Consider the following 16910-nt stretch of genomic DNA (forward strand, 5'->3'; position numbering starts at 1 on the left):
GAGGGGAGGGGAAGGTTGAGGAAGAAGAGATCTGGTGTTTCTAATCCATAGCACACCCATCTAACAGGTAACGCTGAGCCACTGAGCTTCACTGAGAGCAAGCGGGAGCAGCCATTCTGTAAGTGAACCATTTTGCCCACCAAAGAGATGAGAAATCCTTTTCTACTTTGCCATTTATTTGGGAACTGCTGTAGATGGCATCATATTGAAGATCTGTGATTCAGAGAAAGCTCCTGAGGGGGTGGCAAGAAGCCACAGAAAATAAGACCTGTGCTTCCTGGTGCTGGATCATGGGGCATGCAGAAGAGGAAGGCTCAGAAATCTCATCACGGAGTCTTCACACAGGAGTGTGTGTGTGTGCGTGTGTGTGTGTGTGTGTGTGTGTGTGTGTGTGTGTGTGTGTGTGGTGTCTCTCTGTGTGTATATACGTGCATGTGCATACAGGCATCCATGATGCTGGAGACTGATTTGGGTGTCTTCCTGTATTGTTCATTCTCATCTCATTTTTAGAGAGCAGTTTTCTCACTTAATCTGGAATTCAACAAATGGCTACACAGGTCTCCACGACAGTCCCTGATTCCCAGTGCTGGGATTGCCAGTCCATGCTCCCAAACTGGCTTTTTACAGGACCTGTAAGCATCAGAACACAGGTTCTCATGCTTGAACAGCAAGCACTTCCCATCCTGGGTCACTTTCCCAACTCTGGTCAGATCTGTTTTAAACATCTCCTACCAATGAGGAGATATAAGCATAATAAGAGGCCATTGGTCACTTCTTTTCACCTACACAGTATATAGATGACTCATCTCCAATTTGCTAGTCAATAACTTTAAAGATTATGTCATCATTCCAAATTTCTTTAACAATTAATATGCCTTTTATTTTAAATCCAAAGCCGGGGCTGGGGATCAGAATAATAGTGAGCTTGGTTGCAGATGAAAACCTTTCTGGAGCTTTAAAATTCAAGTAACTCATCCATGAAGAGAAAGGCTGAAATGTGCCTATCTCTGACCCGGTCCTCCTGAGCAAATATTTACACATAAAGTAATTGATGGACACAAGATCAGTTTTCCCCCACAAATGATGGGACCACCCATAAAACTGGTAGAAAATGTCTCCAATAACAGGGAATTCCTGAAACTGAAATGTCTTCTATGATATAAAATACACTGACATTTTCTTCAAAGCCACAAGGCTTTATGTTTAATGATATTGCAGTTCTTTTTGTTTATTCTGTAGCCCCAAGTCTGAGACTCCTTCAAGCTGTACTGCATTTTGTTTTTCAGTGTGTGTGTGTGTGTGTGTGTGTGTGTGTGTGTGTGTGTGTCGGGGGGAGTGTGGTGTATCCTCAGGGGCTGGTCGTTGCCTTTCCTCTGGTTTGAGCCAGGCCTCATTGTTTGCTGCTGCCTATGCCCAGCTTCTAGGGATTCTCCTGTTTCTGCCTCCATCTCCCCATAGGAACACCAGGATTGCAGGCACACAATGCTATGCTTGGCTTTACCTATGTCCTGGGGATCTGGACTCTGGTGCTCATAGGGCAAACAGTTTAAGGCAGAGCTGTCTTCCCAGCTCTACACTGGACTGCTCTGTAAGGTTGTCTTTAGGTGTTCAACTCGGAACTAGGGGACCATTGTTGCAGGCTATTGATCACACTGTGAACCCCGAGATTGTGTCATTTACTGGAAAAAAGCCCTTGTTTTTAATTGTAGTGTTGCTCAACCCTTAGCACACACCTTTAATCTCTCTGGTTGGAATACAGACATATCCTTAGTATATATCTTTAATCCTAAACAATGTAGAAAGGAAAGTACCATATTTGAAAAGTGATGTCTAGTTGAGTGGCAGACAAAGTGATGAGTCAGAGAAAGATTTGACAAAACAGGATCTGCCCAACTTGCATGAGAGAGGAAAGAGAGGCAACATAAAAGGAAGCAGTGCAGAGGGAGGGAAGAAAGGATTGGTTTTACTGGGACAGTTGTACATAGACAAGTTTCAGAGAGAGAACAATCTAGACACAAGTGAAGACAGAATGAACCAGAGAATGAGGAAGATCCAGAAGATTAGAACATATTGCCAGAGTTAGTATGAGGTCAAGCAGAGCAATTGAGAAGTGGAGAGAATGAATCAGTCAGCATGGAGAGGAGTTTGGGCCAGAACAGTTGAGTTGAATCAGCCTGCAAGAGTTCAGAAAGAACTATAAAGGTTGAGCTTATTCAGCAGTAAATCTCAGAGGCTGGAAACATTCTAGGCCTAGATTTGATTGTACAGAGGCTAGAAGCTTCCAGGATTAGGCTTAGGTTAGCAGACTGAGGCTGTAAGCCTCAGAGACAACAATTACATCAGGTAAATAAAAGCAACTGTTATCACATTCACATTATTAACAATCAAACCTACATCAAATTCTCTGTCACCTCCTCCTGTGCCTGTCTTCCCCAAATGTTTTGTTAAGAAAAAAAATTGAGAGAGGAGTCTGTTTATCTGTTCAGAAGCCTAGAAGAATTCAAATAAACACTGGTTTTCTAGGCTGTATTTGGAGGTAAAAACATTTTATAAGAAACCAAACAAAGGACAATCAAAGATGACCAAAAATCCTTCATGTGTGCATAGTGCATCTTCACTGGTTTAAACATATATGATCCAACACCAAACAATGTTATACCCGGTTTTCATCTATAGTCAAAGTTAGCATTTTGGATATTTTCTGGCTTTGTATGTATAGGATAGTGGAGAATGCTCCTGGTTAAATCAGAAATCTGTATTCTAGTCTAGCTCACACGATGCTGTCTGAGTATGCATTTCTTCATGAGTACATCTAAGAGAGACATGAGTTTTCACCTGACTTAGCTGCTCACTTACTGATTACGCTGCAGAAAAGTCCTACACGTTATAGGGGCGCTAGGCTTGTGGGAAAGGTTGAGGGAAGCAGAACAGAGTGATAATCGTAATGTAAATAGTGAATAGTGATAGTAATCATAAAGTCCAAAGCAATGACCAGATGGCTTAGCTCTCAGGGCCATCTAATGAGGCTGGGAAGACAGTGCTGTAGCCATTTTATATGAAACTCCGAGGCCAGAGAGGATATCTTGTTCAAGATGATTTCTGTTGGGGGATCTTGCTGGCACATGAAAATAGCAAAGAGCTCTCAGTTTGGAAAGCGGTTCAAATGTAGTCTAACCCAGGAACACATGATATATCATGGATGATTCTGTCTGTCCTCCATGCACCAACAGTTGCCCGTGAAGCATCTACATTGTGGTGTACATGATTTTGTTTTTGTTTGAGACTTCCAGGCTGGCCTTGAACTACTGACTCTCCTGGTTCCACCTTCTAAATGCTCAGACTGAATGATCATCTACACAGATAACAAGCTTTTCTTTTAAAAAACCTCATAGTGATGGCAAAAGGAAAAAAGCAGTAAATAATCGCATCCTGTTTGCAGTTTTGAGGCAGGCCCTCCTATATCCCACGCTGGCTTTGAACTCTGACGCGGCTGAGGATGACATTGAACTTTTAACCCTTCTGCTACCATTTCCAGAGTGCTGGGATTACATGCATGCCACCATGTCTAGTTTAAGCAATGGTGGGGACTGAACACAAGGCTTCATGCAGCTAGGTGAGCCATCTACTGACTGAGCCCAGATATGAACCAAGTCTTAGAAAACAGTAAGTAGTTAGAATATTCCACGGATTTTTAAAAACCAATCAGCTAGCTATGATAAAATCTATGCATGGCTGCTAAAGGAACATTATAAGATTGATTGTGTCATTGGGAGTCGATAAAGCAAAACCAGACTACAACACAGCTTTAAGAAGTCTACATATTGAGTACACATAGAACCGGATGGAGAAAGAGGACTGGTTTTGTTGGGGGCTTTGTTGTTGTTTTGTGAGAAATGGTTTTAATGATTCCCCAACCTGCCCCCGCCCAGCAGGGCTTCAGTTTGATACCCTCATGTGTCTGCCTCCAGAGTGCTGGTACTATAGGTGGGTGTTACCATGCACATTCAGAGGCAGTCTTTAAAACATTTGACCACCTCAAGGCTTTAGTATATTTATTTCCCATGTAAATGACATCGAGGTCTAGTATTCATGACTACTACGGAATTTAAGTAATTGTGCCTGAAAAGAACGACTGAAAGGAGGAGGAGGAGGAGGTGGTAGAGTCTGAGGCCTGCAAGATGGCTCAGTGGGTAAAAGTGTTTAACTGGCTAGCCCTAGAGCCCATGGAAAGGTAAAGAGAGAGAACCAACTCCAGGAAGTTGTTCTCTGACATCCAAACACTATTGTGATGTGTTCCAATAATAACTGTATTAGTAAATTAAAAAAGTGTTTTATTTTAAAAGTACAACTTACACCTCAAAAGGAAAGACAAAAAAAAAAGGATAAAAAACAAACACATTTCAGTATAAAGTATTATTTCTCTGTAGGGAGGGTCAAATAATAACATGATTTGAAAGCAATTATTACTTTTGTCTAATTTAAATTTATGTTTGTTATTAATGCAATGGCAATCCAGTTCTGTGTCAGACAGATTTTTCAGAGATTAACCTATTTCATTTTTATTTGATGTATTCTTAAAACAAAAATACCTTTCTATTTTCTAAATCTGACATCTAAGTAATGGTGGTTTAGTATTTACGCTGTAATCTCTGACACAATAATCAAGAGTATTTTCATGTTTCTAGCCATAGAGGAACACCTCTATTACTACCTATAACAAATTAAGGAACAAACACTATATCTTGAGCATGCAAAATTGAATGTTTTATTGTGGAATATGAGAAAATATAGAGACAAAGAAATCAATTCTCTGGTGGGGAAGGTTTGTGTGTGTGTGTGTGTGTGTGCATGTGTGCACGCATGCACCTAGAAGTGATGACAACAGCCTGTATTTCAGTAAAGCTAATATTTCAAATCAACGAGCAATAACTTATTTATATAACTTACTTAATTCGTTAGGTACCTTAGTTTAAATTTTAAAAGCTGAACTTAATAGAAATAAATGGATGTGAGAAATTTGATGGTATAGTGGTTAAAAGAAAAAAAATATGGGTTAGATTGTTGGTCTTCTAACTTTCTAGCCTTGTGACCCAGAGGAGTGGCCTTCAACTCAGAGAATCCCCATATTCCCTTCCCATGGTTGAGATGACAGGCTCTGGAGCCTCTAGAACTGAATTCCCCGCAGCTCACAAGGCCCTTGGGAAAGTGTCAGGGGCTGGTGCTTCAGTGTATAAGATGAAGATGAGTGGACCTGATTGGGGGTGCTGAGGGGATTAAGATAAAGCAATGTGAAGTCCCTGAAATGTCGCATTGACAGAAAAACATGTGTTTTTCATGAAACTGTAGTATAGCATGCCCTCTATGCACTTATTTCTCTTAACACTGCTTCACTTAACTATAGAGCCCAAAGAGCATAAAACCCACAGCTCAAACCTGGCACAGTCAGGCATTCAATACTGTTAGTTATTTAAATCTGAACAATACTATAGATGCCCATGTTCATTACTGATATCAATTCCATTTTAAAGATGGAAGCCATTTTCTCTATTTCCCTACTTCCGAATGTAAGTGTCACTTTCTGTATGTGTGGCCAAGCATGCGTTTCTCTTGGGCACACCTACAAGGCTGCTCCTGAGCACGCTCATAAGATGTAAGAAGACAGGAGTCCGTAAATACCTTCGGCAGCAACTACAGTGGGATTTGAGCGAATTCTTCCGAGACAGTGAAATGTGCAATAAATAAGTTGCTAGTGGAAGGATAAAAAAAGAATTCAACATTTTGATTTGGTTTATCTTCAACACTGATTTTTAAATTTCTCAGGAGAGCAACATCGTATTTCAGCAAACCAGGTACTGGGAAAGCAGACGCTGTCAATGGCATTTATTTCCGACACCATTGCCAAATTGCACCCTACAGGAAAGTGGAATATATTTAACTTCTGTGTCAACAAATATAGCATTTTAGGGGAGAAATATAGAGGGGATAAGGTTATTTACCTGATTTGCTAAAGGAATTTTAATATTATAGAGAGCTATATTTTGAAATTCCCTCCTGTGAGAAAAATCAACCATCCACGATGCTCATCCACGAGAAGAGCATCCACGATTAAAGTTTATGCTGTGGCAACAGGACATTTGGGATTTGGTTACTGAACACCTGCCCCTAAATGCAGCTCATCTGTCCTCTACTGTGAGAACTGCTTGCTCCCTATCTGGCACAGCTGTCAATAACTGGAAGCCCAAGGTCAATGACAAGCCCATTATTTCATTATGATTTTCTTAATAATTAAAGATTTCATCATTTTAATGATGCCCACGCTTGACTCTTCTACCCATGCCAGCACCACGCTAACTTCTCTCAGGACCACAAGGATGCAAGGCTCATGCCAGTAGCACACTAAGTATCCTCACCATCCCCATGAATTCCCAGTGAGGTAGAACGAACTGTCATCCTGGCTTTATACAAGAGGAAACAGTCCTAGAAAGCAACTATGACAAAGATGCTAAGGAGGGGGTAGGTAAACTGCACCAAATCATCTGGCCATACAAGCATCCTATTAGACGAGCCCCTGACCCGACAAACTCTGAAATGATTAATAACTATTTTCCTCCTTTAAAAACAATTAATAGAGCCACATGAATAGCACGTCTGTTAAGTGCTATAGAGAAATAAGAGACTTCATGGCTCAGTAAAATTAGAAGGATTACAAAAGAAAGTTAATTTAAAGACATAATCACAACTAAGATGTTGATTGAGATAGTTGGTGCTACACAACAACCTTTAAAAAGTATGAGGGCAGGGTTAGTAAGATGGCTCAGGAGTAAGGGCATCTGCCATCAAGCCTGACTACCTGAGTTGGTAGCAAATGTCCAAGAATCACATACCTGGTAAAGAGCTGACATTTTGAAGTCATAAAGAAGTCTTACAAGTCAATACAATGACAAACACCTCTGCTGCCTATTTTTTTTCTTCCTGTCACCTGACACAAGCTAGGGCTATATGGGTAGAGGAACCCTTAAGTGAGAAGTTGCCTCCCTAAGACTGTTCTATAGACAACTCTGTGGAGTACAGTGTATTGACTAATAACTGATGTGGGAGAACACAGCCCGCTGTCCGTGGTGCAACACCTAGGCAGGTAGTCTTGGGATGTATGAAAAGGCAAGCCAAGCAAGCAAACCGGTAAGCAGCGGTCTCAGCTTCAGTCCCTGCCTTGAGTTCCTGTCTTGGCTTCCCCTGATGAAGGACTGTGACCTGTAAGCCAAATAACCTTCCCCAAAAGTTGCTTTGGGTTATTTTTTTATCATAGCCATAAAAAGCATATTAAGTTACAATCCAATTTAATAATGGACAAAAATATCTGACTAGGCATTACTGCTCAGAAGTAGAGGAATATCATGTACAAGGGCCTGGTTTTGATCTGCAGCACTACACACACACACACACACACACACACACTTAACATATGGAAAGATGCTCATCATCTCTGGCGACAAAAACATAAATTATAGTTCATCAAACTGTCCGTAAGTAAACATCCCATAGTACAAAGTATGAGCAGAAAGGAACCCTTCCTCCATTTAAAGACAGCCTGGAAGTTTCTTAAATTATTAAGTATAAATTTTGAAAACACTCACCATTTATTTCTATTCTTTGAAACATTGCCAAGATAAATTAAAAATATGTATCCATGCAATGACATGTACAAGTATATGCAGAATTATATGTAGGAGACAAAGGTTGAGACAATCCTAATACTTTTCAACCTTTGTAAGGATGAGCAGGAAGGCAAGGTACCCATACAATGGGTATTGACAGACAACACAGTCAAGTCCTGACACATGCTACCACATACATGGACCTCAAAAATATGAAACAAATCAGAAACAGAACAGTATGCACTGTGCAGCTTCTTTTCTATGAAATATCCAGAAAAGGCAACTATAATAAGAAAGAGCAGCAGCCCAATGATGATAGGTGGTTACATTTTTTTAAAAGGCTGTCTTTTTGAGCTTTGAAACTGGATAATGGGAATGAATGCACAAGAATCCTCCAAAACTCCAAAACAAACAAAAAACAAACTCAATTAAGCTAGTTGTCCATTTCTCTACCTCAGGGTGTTCCTAGCACTGCAACAGAACACCAGCTGTAGCCTCCCATCCCTCCTGACTTCCCTTCCCCCACTCACCCTTGCAGCCCAGTCTCCACATCAACAGGCATTCCCTGTGTACACACCAGCCTAGGAGGCCAGTAAATCAGCCATCACACTCTTCCTAAAATCCAGACAGGAAACAGAAACCAGGGATGCCTAGGTGCACACCAGTATGAGAACACAATCAGTAACAGCCAGCCAACATGTCTCCACCAGAGCTCAGCTCTCCTACCACAGTAGGCCTTGGATATTCCAACACAGCTGAAGCACAGGAAGATGATAGAGGTGCTTATAGAAGAAATGAATAAATCCTTTAAAGAAATTCAGGAAAACACAAATAACTGGAGGAAGTGAATACATCCCTCAGAGAAAGCCAGGAAAAATCAAAGAGTTGAAGAATGTGAATAAAAAATTTTCAAGGCCTGAAAATGGAAATAGAAGCAATAAAGAAAACAAAAACTGAGGGAATCCTGGAAAGGAAACATTTAGGAATTTGAAGAGGAACTACAGAAGCAAGTTTCACCATCAGAATAAAAGAGATGGAAGTGAGAATCTCAGGCATTGGAGATACTACAGTAGAAATGGAAACATTAGTCAAAGAAAAAGTTAAATCTACCCTGCCCCCTAAAACCCCAAAATACAACAACAACAACAACAAAAAACCCCCAAAAAACCAAAAAAACAAATCCTGACACAAAAAGACTAGGGATAGAGGAACAAGAAGAATCAAAGGCCCAGAAAATATTTTCAATAAAATCATAGAAGGAAAATTTCCTAACCTAACGAAGGAGATGCTTATAAAGAAGCATTCAGAACACCAAATAGATTGGAATAGAAAAGAAAGTTCCCTCATCACATCATAATCAAAGCCATAAACATATAGAACACAGGAAGAACATTAAAACCTTGCAAGGGAAAAACAGCAAGTAACATATAATGCCAGACCTATTTACATTACACCTGACTTCTTGATATTCATTGAGATTGAGACTCTAAAAGCCAGAAGGGCTTGGACAGATGTTCTTAAGTCTCTAAGAGACCACAAATATCAGTCCAGACTTCTATACCCAGCAAAACTTTCAACCCGCATAGATGGAGAAAATAAGATATTCCATGATAAAGTCAAATTTAAACAGTATATACCTACAGAAATATGACCCTATCAATCAAAGGTGCTAGAATAAAAACTCCAATGTAAGGAAAATAAATATACCCATAAAAACACAGGAGATAATCTCACACCAGTAAGATCAAAAGAAGGGAAGTAGACACACACTCCCTACCACCATCACCACCACCACCACCCTCACCACAAACAACAACAAAATAATAGGAATCAACAATCACTAGTCATTGATAGCTCTCAAAATCAATGGTTCTAATTCTCCAATAAAGAGACACAGACTAACAGAATGGTTTTGAAAGCAGGATCTATCCTCCTGCTGCAACAAGAAACAAACCTCAACATCAAGGATGGACATTACTTCAGAGTAACGGGTTGTGTAAGAGTGTTTTCTTGAGCTATTTTATTGGGTTATTATATCTACCACCCTTTTAAACTTCATCACATCCTAAAATAAACCCTTCAAACCTCCCAACACTGGGTAGAAGAAAAAGGTTAGAGGGGAAAGAAGGTATAGACCTCTTTATACTACTTCCTGTTAATTAGGGACATTGAGTTCCTTGGGGGGTAAGTCCAATCTTCATCATCAGGCCATCTCCAATTTCTTCTGTCTCTGTGACCACAACTTGATAAACCACAGCAGCAGAGGGAGCAGCAACCTTCATGGAGGGTGTGCCCAGCCCCACTCGGGGTTCTGGAATTTATACTGTCTCAAAAGTCCCCAGAATTCCAAATTCACACTCCCAGAAACTATATGCTTCTGGCAAAATCACACCCCTGCTAGAGCAAGAATGAGATCATAACCACTGCTATGAAGTAGCCTCTTATTCCACACCTGAGATTAAAACAAAATATATTCACATACATAACTGGGTTTCTTTTAAGAAACCAAAATTTTCACTACATTAGAAAAAAATATTAAGCAAATGGTCCTTAGAAGCAAGCAGGTGTAGACATTTTAATACCTAACAAAACGGACTCTAAACCAAAACTAATCAAAAGAAATGAGGGAGGGCACTTTATACTCATCAAAGGAAAAATCCACCAAGATGATATTTCAAATCTTAACATTTATGCCCCAAACACAAACCCTTATCCAAAATAACTAAAGGACACTGAGAGATAATCCAAATTAATAAAATCAGAAATGAAAATGGGGAGATAACAGCAGACACTAAGGAAATCCAGGTAGTCCTCATAAGGACATACTTTAAAAACCTGTACTTCACAAGACTGGAAAATCTAAAAGAAAGGGATAATTTTCTTGATAGCTACCACTTCCCAAAGTCAAATCAATATCAGATAAGCAATTTAAATAAACCTGCAACCCCTAGTGACACAGAAGCAGTTATTAGAAGCCTCTCCACCCAAAAGAGCTGAGGGCTTTAGCACAAAACCAGAATTTAAAAGCCAAAATTCCTCAAATTATCCCATAAAATAGAAACAGAAGGAACATTACCCAACTCATTTTATGATGCTACAGTTACCCTGACACCCAAACCTTACAAAGACTCAATAAACAAAGAGAGTTATAGGCCAATTTTTCTTTATGAACATAGCTGCAAAAATACTAAAATACTTGAGATAAAAAGGACAGAATCCAAGAACACATCAGAAAGATCATCCCCCATGATCAAGAAGGTGCCATCTCAAAGAAGTATGGATGGTTTAACATGGGAAATGGTAAATATAATCCACCACAAACAAACTGAAGGAAACAACCAACATGAGCATCTCACTAGATGCTGAAAAAGCCTTTGACATAATCCAACACCCCCTCATGACAAAGGTCTTGGAGAGGGGAGAGATACAAAGGATACACAAACTAAACACAAAGAAGGCCATCTACATCTACAGCCAACGCCAAATTAAATGGAGAGAAATTAAAAGAAATTCCATGAAAGACAATGCTCTCTCAATATCTACTCAATACAGTACTTGAAGTTTTAGTTGGAGCAAAATGACAACTGAAGGAGATCAAGAAGATACAAATTGAAAAGAAAGAACTCATAGCATTGTTATTTGCAGATGTGCATATATGTGTTATTCATAGTAGTGCATATAGGAAATTACACACAAGTATACTATCTGTGTATACCACAGTAAGCATGCATACTATGAATGAGAACATTCCACCAGGAGACTCTTACAGCTAATTAAAAAAAAAGTGAAGAATAGGAAGGCTTTTCTTTCTTGAGTCTCTAAATGGAAAGAGACCACTGTACACCCTATATCTACTCCGTAGACATTGCCATACTAGACAATTTCTGGAATGATATGCCAGACACAGAATTCTAGGGATAAGGAATTAGAAACATACAAAGGATGTGAGAATGTGTTTGCTGACCAGGCCAGGACTGAATGCAGGCCTTGCTGGTAATGCTTCTGTATAGAACATCCCATCACAACATGACTGCTGATGGCATCTGTCGATGTTTGAGCAGAACAGTCTAGAACTCAGGCAGTCATTGTCCTACCCCTACCTGAATCCATGAGACTTCGCTCACTCATCACCATTATATAACAGAAAACTCAGCAGTATTTAAATCTCAGAAAGACATTAAAAAGTTGAGGGCTACACTGCTTAAAAAAAAACAAACAGCACTCATTTAAATTGGTTTAATCACACACACACACACACACACACACACACACACACACACACACTATACAAAGATGTGCCTTAAAATAGTTTCTAATAATATGGGTGGCAATATGGCCTTGAAGTTGAGCAGTTGGGGAGTAATCATGTTAGGATGTAATAACAAGAGGCATCTAAATGCCTGGTAACAGAAAATGATCCTTATTTTTTTCCCCTTGAGTCCTACCCATACTTTTTCAAGACCAACCAGCACAAATTCAATCTGTGTTCTTATCTATCTATCCTACAGTCTTTGAATCTGAACAGCATATTCTGTAACCTATATAAGTCCAAATGTCAGTCAGCACTTTTTTTTTGGTTTGCTAATCTTATCACTTCACTGAATTAAATATAAGCTCCTGGAGAACGAACTGTGTGTCCCTCCAATATTTAAACAGTGCTAGATCTTCAGATGTTTCCACTGACTTTATGAGTACCACCCCTTGCTCTGCAGTACTGGGGAGTTCTTTAAATAATGTTTCCATGAAACAAGGAGCAGAGATGGCAAGGAAAACATGGTCTGAGTACTTTTAACTCTGATTTTGGGTGGGGGAGATGGCTCCGTGGGTAAAGGGTTTGGCCCTGAAACTTAAGGAACTGAATCTGATCCCTGGAGCTCAGATAATAGCTAGGTGTCTGCATGTCTGTAAGCCTAGTGCTGGAGAGGCAGAGATCTAGCCAAATCAATGAGCTCTAGGAGAGACCCTGACAAAAAATAAGGTGGAGAGCAATAGAGAAAGATATCCAGCTTGGACCTCTGGCTTCCACCCATGCTCCTATGCTTGCATTCCTCTCTCTCTCTCTGTATGTGTGTGTGTGTGTGTGTGTGTGTGTGTGTGTGGTGTATACCACAATTTAATTTACAAAGCAGAACAAGTAGTTCTTTAGCTAAGAAAATTCAGTGTGCAATATAGTATGCAAATCCTCAGGTTATTACCTGACCTTACAGACCTCTAAGGACTATGCATGGATTGTCTCCAATTCCTTTCCTGCATGGCTGTGTAGGCTTTCACTTGGGGACAGTGGTTTCTAATGTCAATTCCGAGGAACTCCAAGACTCCACCAGGCACTATAAGGCTTGACTCCTAGGTGGGCTGGCGGTCACAGCCATGCAATCTGTGGCTGCGCCTACCCAGGTACCAAGACAGGTGTCTGGCTTCCAGTTATCAGTAAAAGGACTTCCTGTTAACTCAGGAGGCTTTCTCAGATGTCCTGAAGACCCCCACACATACATGCATGCATACATACATACATACATACATATGAACACCGCTTTGCCCCTAGTTGAAGGATTGGGTATTGGCTAACTCAATAGAGAGCCCCAGCCTTCCAGAGAAGTAAAACATAAAGCCACTTTGTAACCCACTCTTTCCTTCCCTTCTTCCCTTTTAGAGATGGCTAGTGACAGAAAATAAGAGGAATGGCTTCACCAGCAGTGGCCGTTGGTCAAGGAAACGTTCCATCAAACCTGCTGGCTATTCAAACATGTTAATAATTCCAGGGAAAGAGTTGGCCTCCATTCCCTCTCAAGCTCTTTTCTGGATAATTAGTTCCTCTGATTCTGCTAGAATTCCCAACACGTCACCAACCTTAGATACAAAGCTGCAAACAGTGACATCACTCTAGAACAACAGCACTGTAAAAACAATGCTGCCATCAAAGGACACTTGAACAAGAGTTTCAAGTGTTCCCACTCTTCACATGCCATGAGCTTCTTCAACTACAAGGCTCAGGATTTCCTGAATCCCTCTATATGAAGAGAAAGAGTTAACAACGGTGTCAAGTAAGGTCTTCGGGATTCACAGCTCCACTCTAAACCAATGACTGGTTAATGAAATGTTGGCAATGAATCTTAAGACATTGCTCAATGAGACTAAAACAGTTCCGTGGTTATGTAGATTAAGCCAGATAAAGCACATCAGAATCCACCCACCATGAGGCACAGAGTAGGTTCATGTTCTAATAGTAGGATCGATTTTCTTTTAAAGAATGGAGGTGCTTGGGCTGGCTCAAAGAGTAAATACACTTGCTGTAGATTCCCACAACCCACACCCACACGATAGGAGAGAGCCTACTACTGCAATCTGGGTGTCAGTGCCTCCCGTGAATACAATCAATCAACCAATCAATCAATCAATGTAATAAAATACATTTTAAAGGAGTGGAGGTGTTTATAATAAAATTCTTAGTGACGATGCATAAGGAAGCAAAAGCTTCTAAAAATTTTAAAGCTTTGATAGTTTTAAACAAAGCAACCACACACACACAGTGCACAGTCTTCGGGAGAAAACAGAGTATTAACCAAGTTTCAACTTTAATGGCCAAGGTGGTTGACTTGGGTCCTTTGGGCAGGTGGCAGGAAGGTTTTTTCTTAGGACGCAATCCTCACACATCGCTTTTCTCTGGGAGGGGTAGAAAATATCTGCCCTTCCTTCACCAGTCCAATGACAAGTCGAAGCCCCACCCTGAGGAAGCTGTGTGGCCCCACGTGTGGCTCATGACGTCCCTGCGCGGAGGGGACACAACCCACCAGGGGCAAAGGAGAGACTAAAAAGACCTCGGTTCCCTGCCTGGTCAAGCGTGGGATCGTGGGTGGGACAGTGGCAGAAGCTTGGTGGTCCCTGACCTTGGCAGGGTCAGTGAGCTTGGCACCAGTCCCCTTCCTCGCAGCCTTCCCGGCGCTGCGCACTGCCCCGCCCGCCCTCGCAGCTGGTGATTGACACCGGAGTGGGTACATACGGGTCCGCTGCGCAGCAGGGCTGGCGTAGGGAAACATGGCTTTCCCTCTCCCGGCCTTCCGCCCGCATCGCGCTCGCCCTGGGCACGGCCCAGGGGACACTCGGGACCCCGCCTGGCTCCTCTGAGTGCTTCCACGGTTTTCGATTTCCCTGGCACGGGAGACTCCTCTCATTGCTTTCCCTCCACCCTGAGAACAACCTGAGTTTGCCAAGAGGAAACTCCTGCGAGGGGGATGGATACCCGCCCTGGCTGCTGGCAAGAGATGGAAACCATTCCAAGCAGTTGATGGAGAGGGGAGGACGTCCCTGGAGGGAAAGTAACACTCAGAGCTCCGTGCGGGGCGAGCGAGGTCAGCAACAGGCATCTGCAAAAGGAGTGGGCAGCGGCCGTGCCCAGCGCCCGAGTTATTAGGCGCATCGCCGCGTTCATCGCAGCGCAGGGGGCTTACTCCAAACACACTCGAGGGCCTGCGAGCAGGGGTTTCCCCCCCTACAGGACTTACCTTTCTCTTCGGCATAATGACTACGTTGGTGCAGCAAAAAAAGTAAAGCAACGTTCTGGGCCGCCTGGCACACTGCTGGATGCTGCTTGGCCGCTGCTGCTACTCCCGCAATGGGCTCGGCTAGCCCGGCCTCTCCGACCTGCACCTCCACTTCCTCCCCCGGCGCTCCACTCTCTCGCATCCCGGTCCCCCAATGGCGAGCCCTGCCAGCCAGCCGCGAGGCCCCATTGGCTAAGAGAACGTTCTAAATTCCACGAGGGCACGCCCACCCCCGTTCACCCGGTACGTGCAGTTGTAGTTTCCACTTCACTGGGAAAAAAAAAAAAAAAAAAAAAAAAAAAAATTCTGCCTGGCGACTGAGCATGCCCAGTTCAACTAGTATCCTTCAGGCTGCACTAACTTGGAGTTTCATTGTTAGACGCGCCTTCTTTGGATTAAAGCATTGTGCATCGTCATAGGAAAAAAAGTTAAGTATTAAGTAATGCTGTGTTAACTTTATAATGTAAATAGGGCCACGGGGTGCCTTGTACAATTGTTACTTATAAAAGCTTGTTCATGGTGCGGGTCTATAGAGGGTAGGAAGGTCTGTTCAGGAGGAGTCTTGACAGTTTCTAAGGTTCTCAGTTCCATCTCTAGCAAATACCACCCCCACCCCCATAGTTCCTTGGTCTAATTTGTTTTGTTTTTTGTTTTTCTTTAAGTCTGTGTTACAAGTCATATATGAATTCAGCCAATTATTCAGCTATGTGTGAAAGTGGATATAAATATGTTGTGGAAATTAAGGGGAAATCGAGAAATGTAGGAACAAATAAATCACTTATATATTAAATATGTACATTTAAACGACACCTGCCAGGTTACCATTTAAAATGTTTCTCGACATTCTGCAAAGAATTGCAAAATACATATCTGAATTTATTTTTTAAGACCTGTTTTATCCTGACGAAAGACCTCACACCTGGGAGGCTGGGGGGGGGGGCGGATTTTAGGTCAACATCCTTCATAAACATAGGCACAAAGACACAGACAAAATTTTAGCAAATCAAATTCAACAACATTTAAAAAAGCTAATAACCAGGGGAGTTGAACCTGGGAACACAGGATTTGTTCTGTGAATCAAATCATCCTGAAAATCAATCAGTGTGATCATAGCACTGATTATATTATAATTATGTAATATAATATATAATTATATTATGTTTATTATAGCACAAAGCTATAATCGAGACTGTGATCATCTCAAGGGCTGCAGGGGGAATGCTAGGGAATGGGTGAGCAAGTCATGATAAGTCTACATTAGAATATTACTCTGTGATCAAAGAAATAAGCTTTTCCTGAGGAGATAAATAACAAAAGAAAAATGCTAAATGGAAGTCAATACAAGACACTATACTGGGTGATTTTGTTTATATGAAATTATAGGAAAAACAAAGCAAACTAAGCAAGGTTAGCCTGAGAATCATTTACAAGCCATCTTAGGAAACTGCTCTAAAGCCTTACACTACATAGGATGCAACCTACTTTACTCACAGAGGCTGCATGTAAGTATCAAACAAAATCATCAGGCAATTCATTTTCATACCTACTGTATTAATTTCCAGAATAAGTGAGTTGGTATCCTTGCACACTCAAGAGAAAATGAATGACTTTCTTTCTTTTTCTTTCTTCCTTTCTTCCTTCCTTCCTTTCTTTCTTTCTTTCTTTCTTTCTTTCTTTCTTTCTTTCTTTCTTTCTTTCTTTCTTTCTTTCTTTCTTT

At 41.3% G+C, this 16910-nt stretch overlaps 1 protein-coding gene across 4 annotated transcripts in view; it reads right to left on the minus strand.

The window, feature by feature from the left end:
• Positions 1–16910, minus strand: part of Hmgn3 (high mobility group nucleosomal binding domain 3) — a 121682-nt gene that overhangs the window by 20019 nt on the left and 84753 nt on the right. For 2 of the 4 annotated variants that reach the window (XM_021172178.2, XM_021172176.2), the window contains exon 1: positions 15155–15331. The exons of 1 other annotated variant lie outside the window; for it this stretch is intronic. In XM_021172178.2, the coding sequence (XP_021027837.1) occupies positions 15155–15169 (15 nt within the window). In that variant the 5' untranslated portion in view covers positions 15170–15331. Of the gene's footprint in view, positions 1–15154; positions 15332–16910 lie in introns of those variants that run through there. One more of the 4 variants, XM_021172175.2, reaches the window with a different exon arrangement.

This window comes from Mus caroli, chromosome 9 (assembly GCF_900094665.2).
Source record: "Mus caroli chromosome 9, CAROLI_EIJ_v1.1, whole genome shotgun sequence".
NCBI lineage: Eukaryota > Metazoa > Chordata > Mammalia > Rodentia > Muridae > Mus > Mus caroli.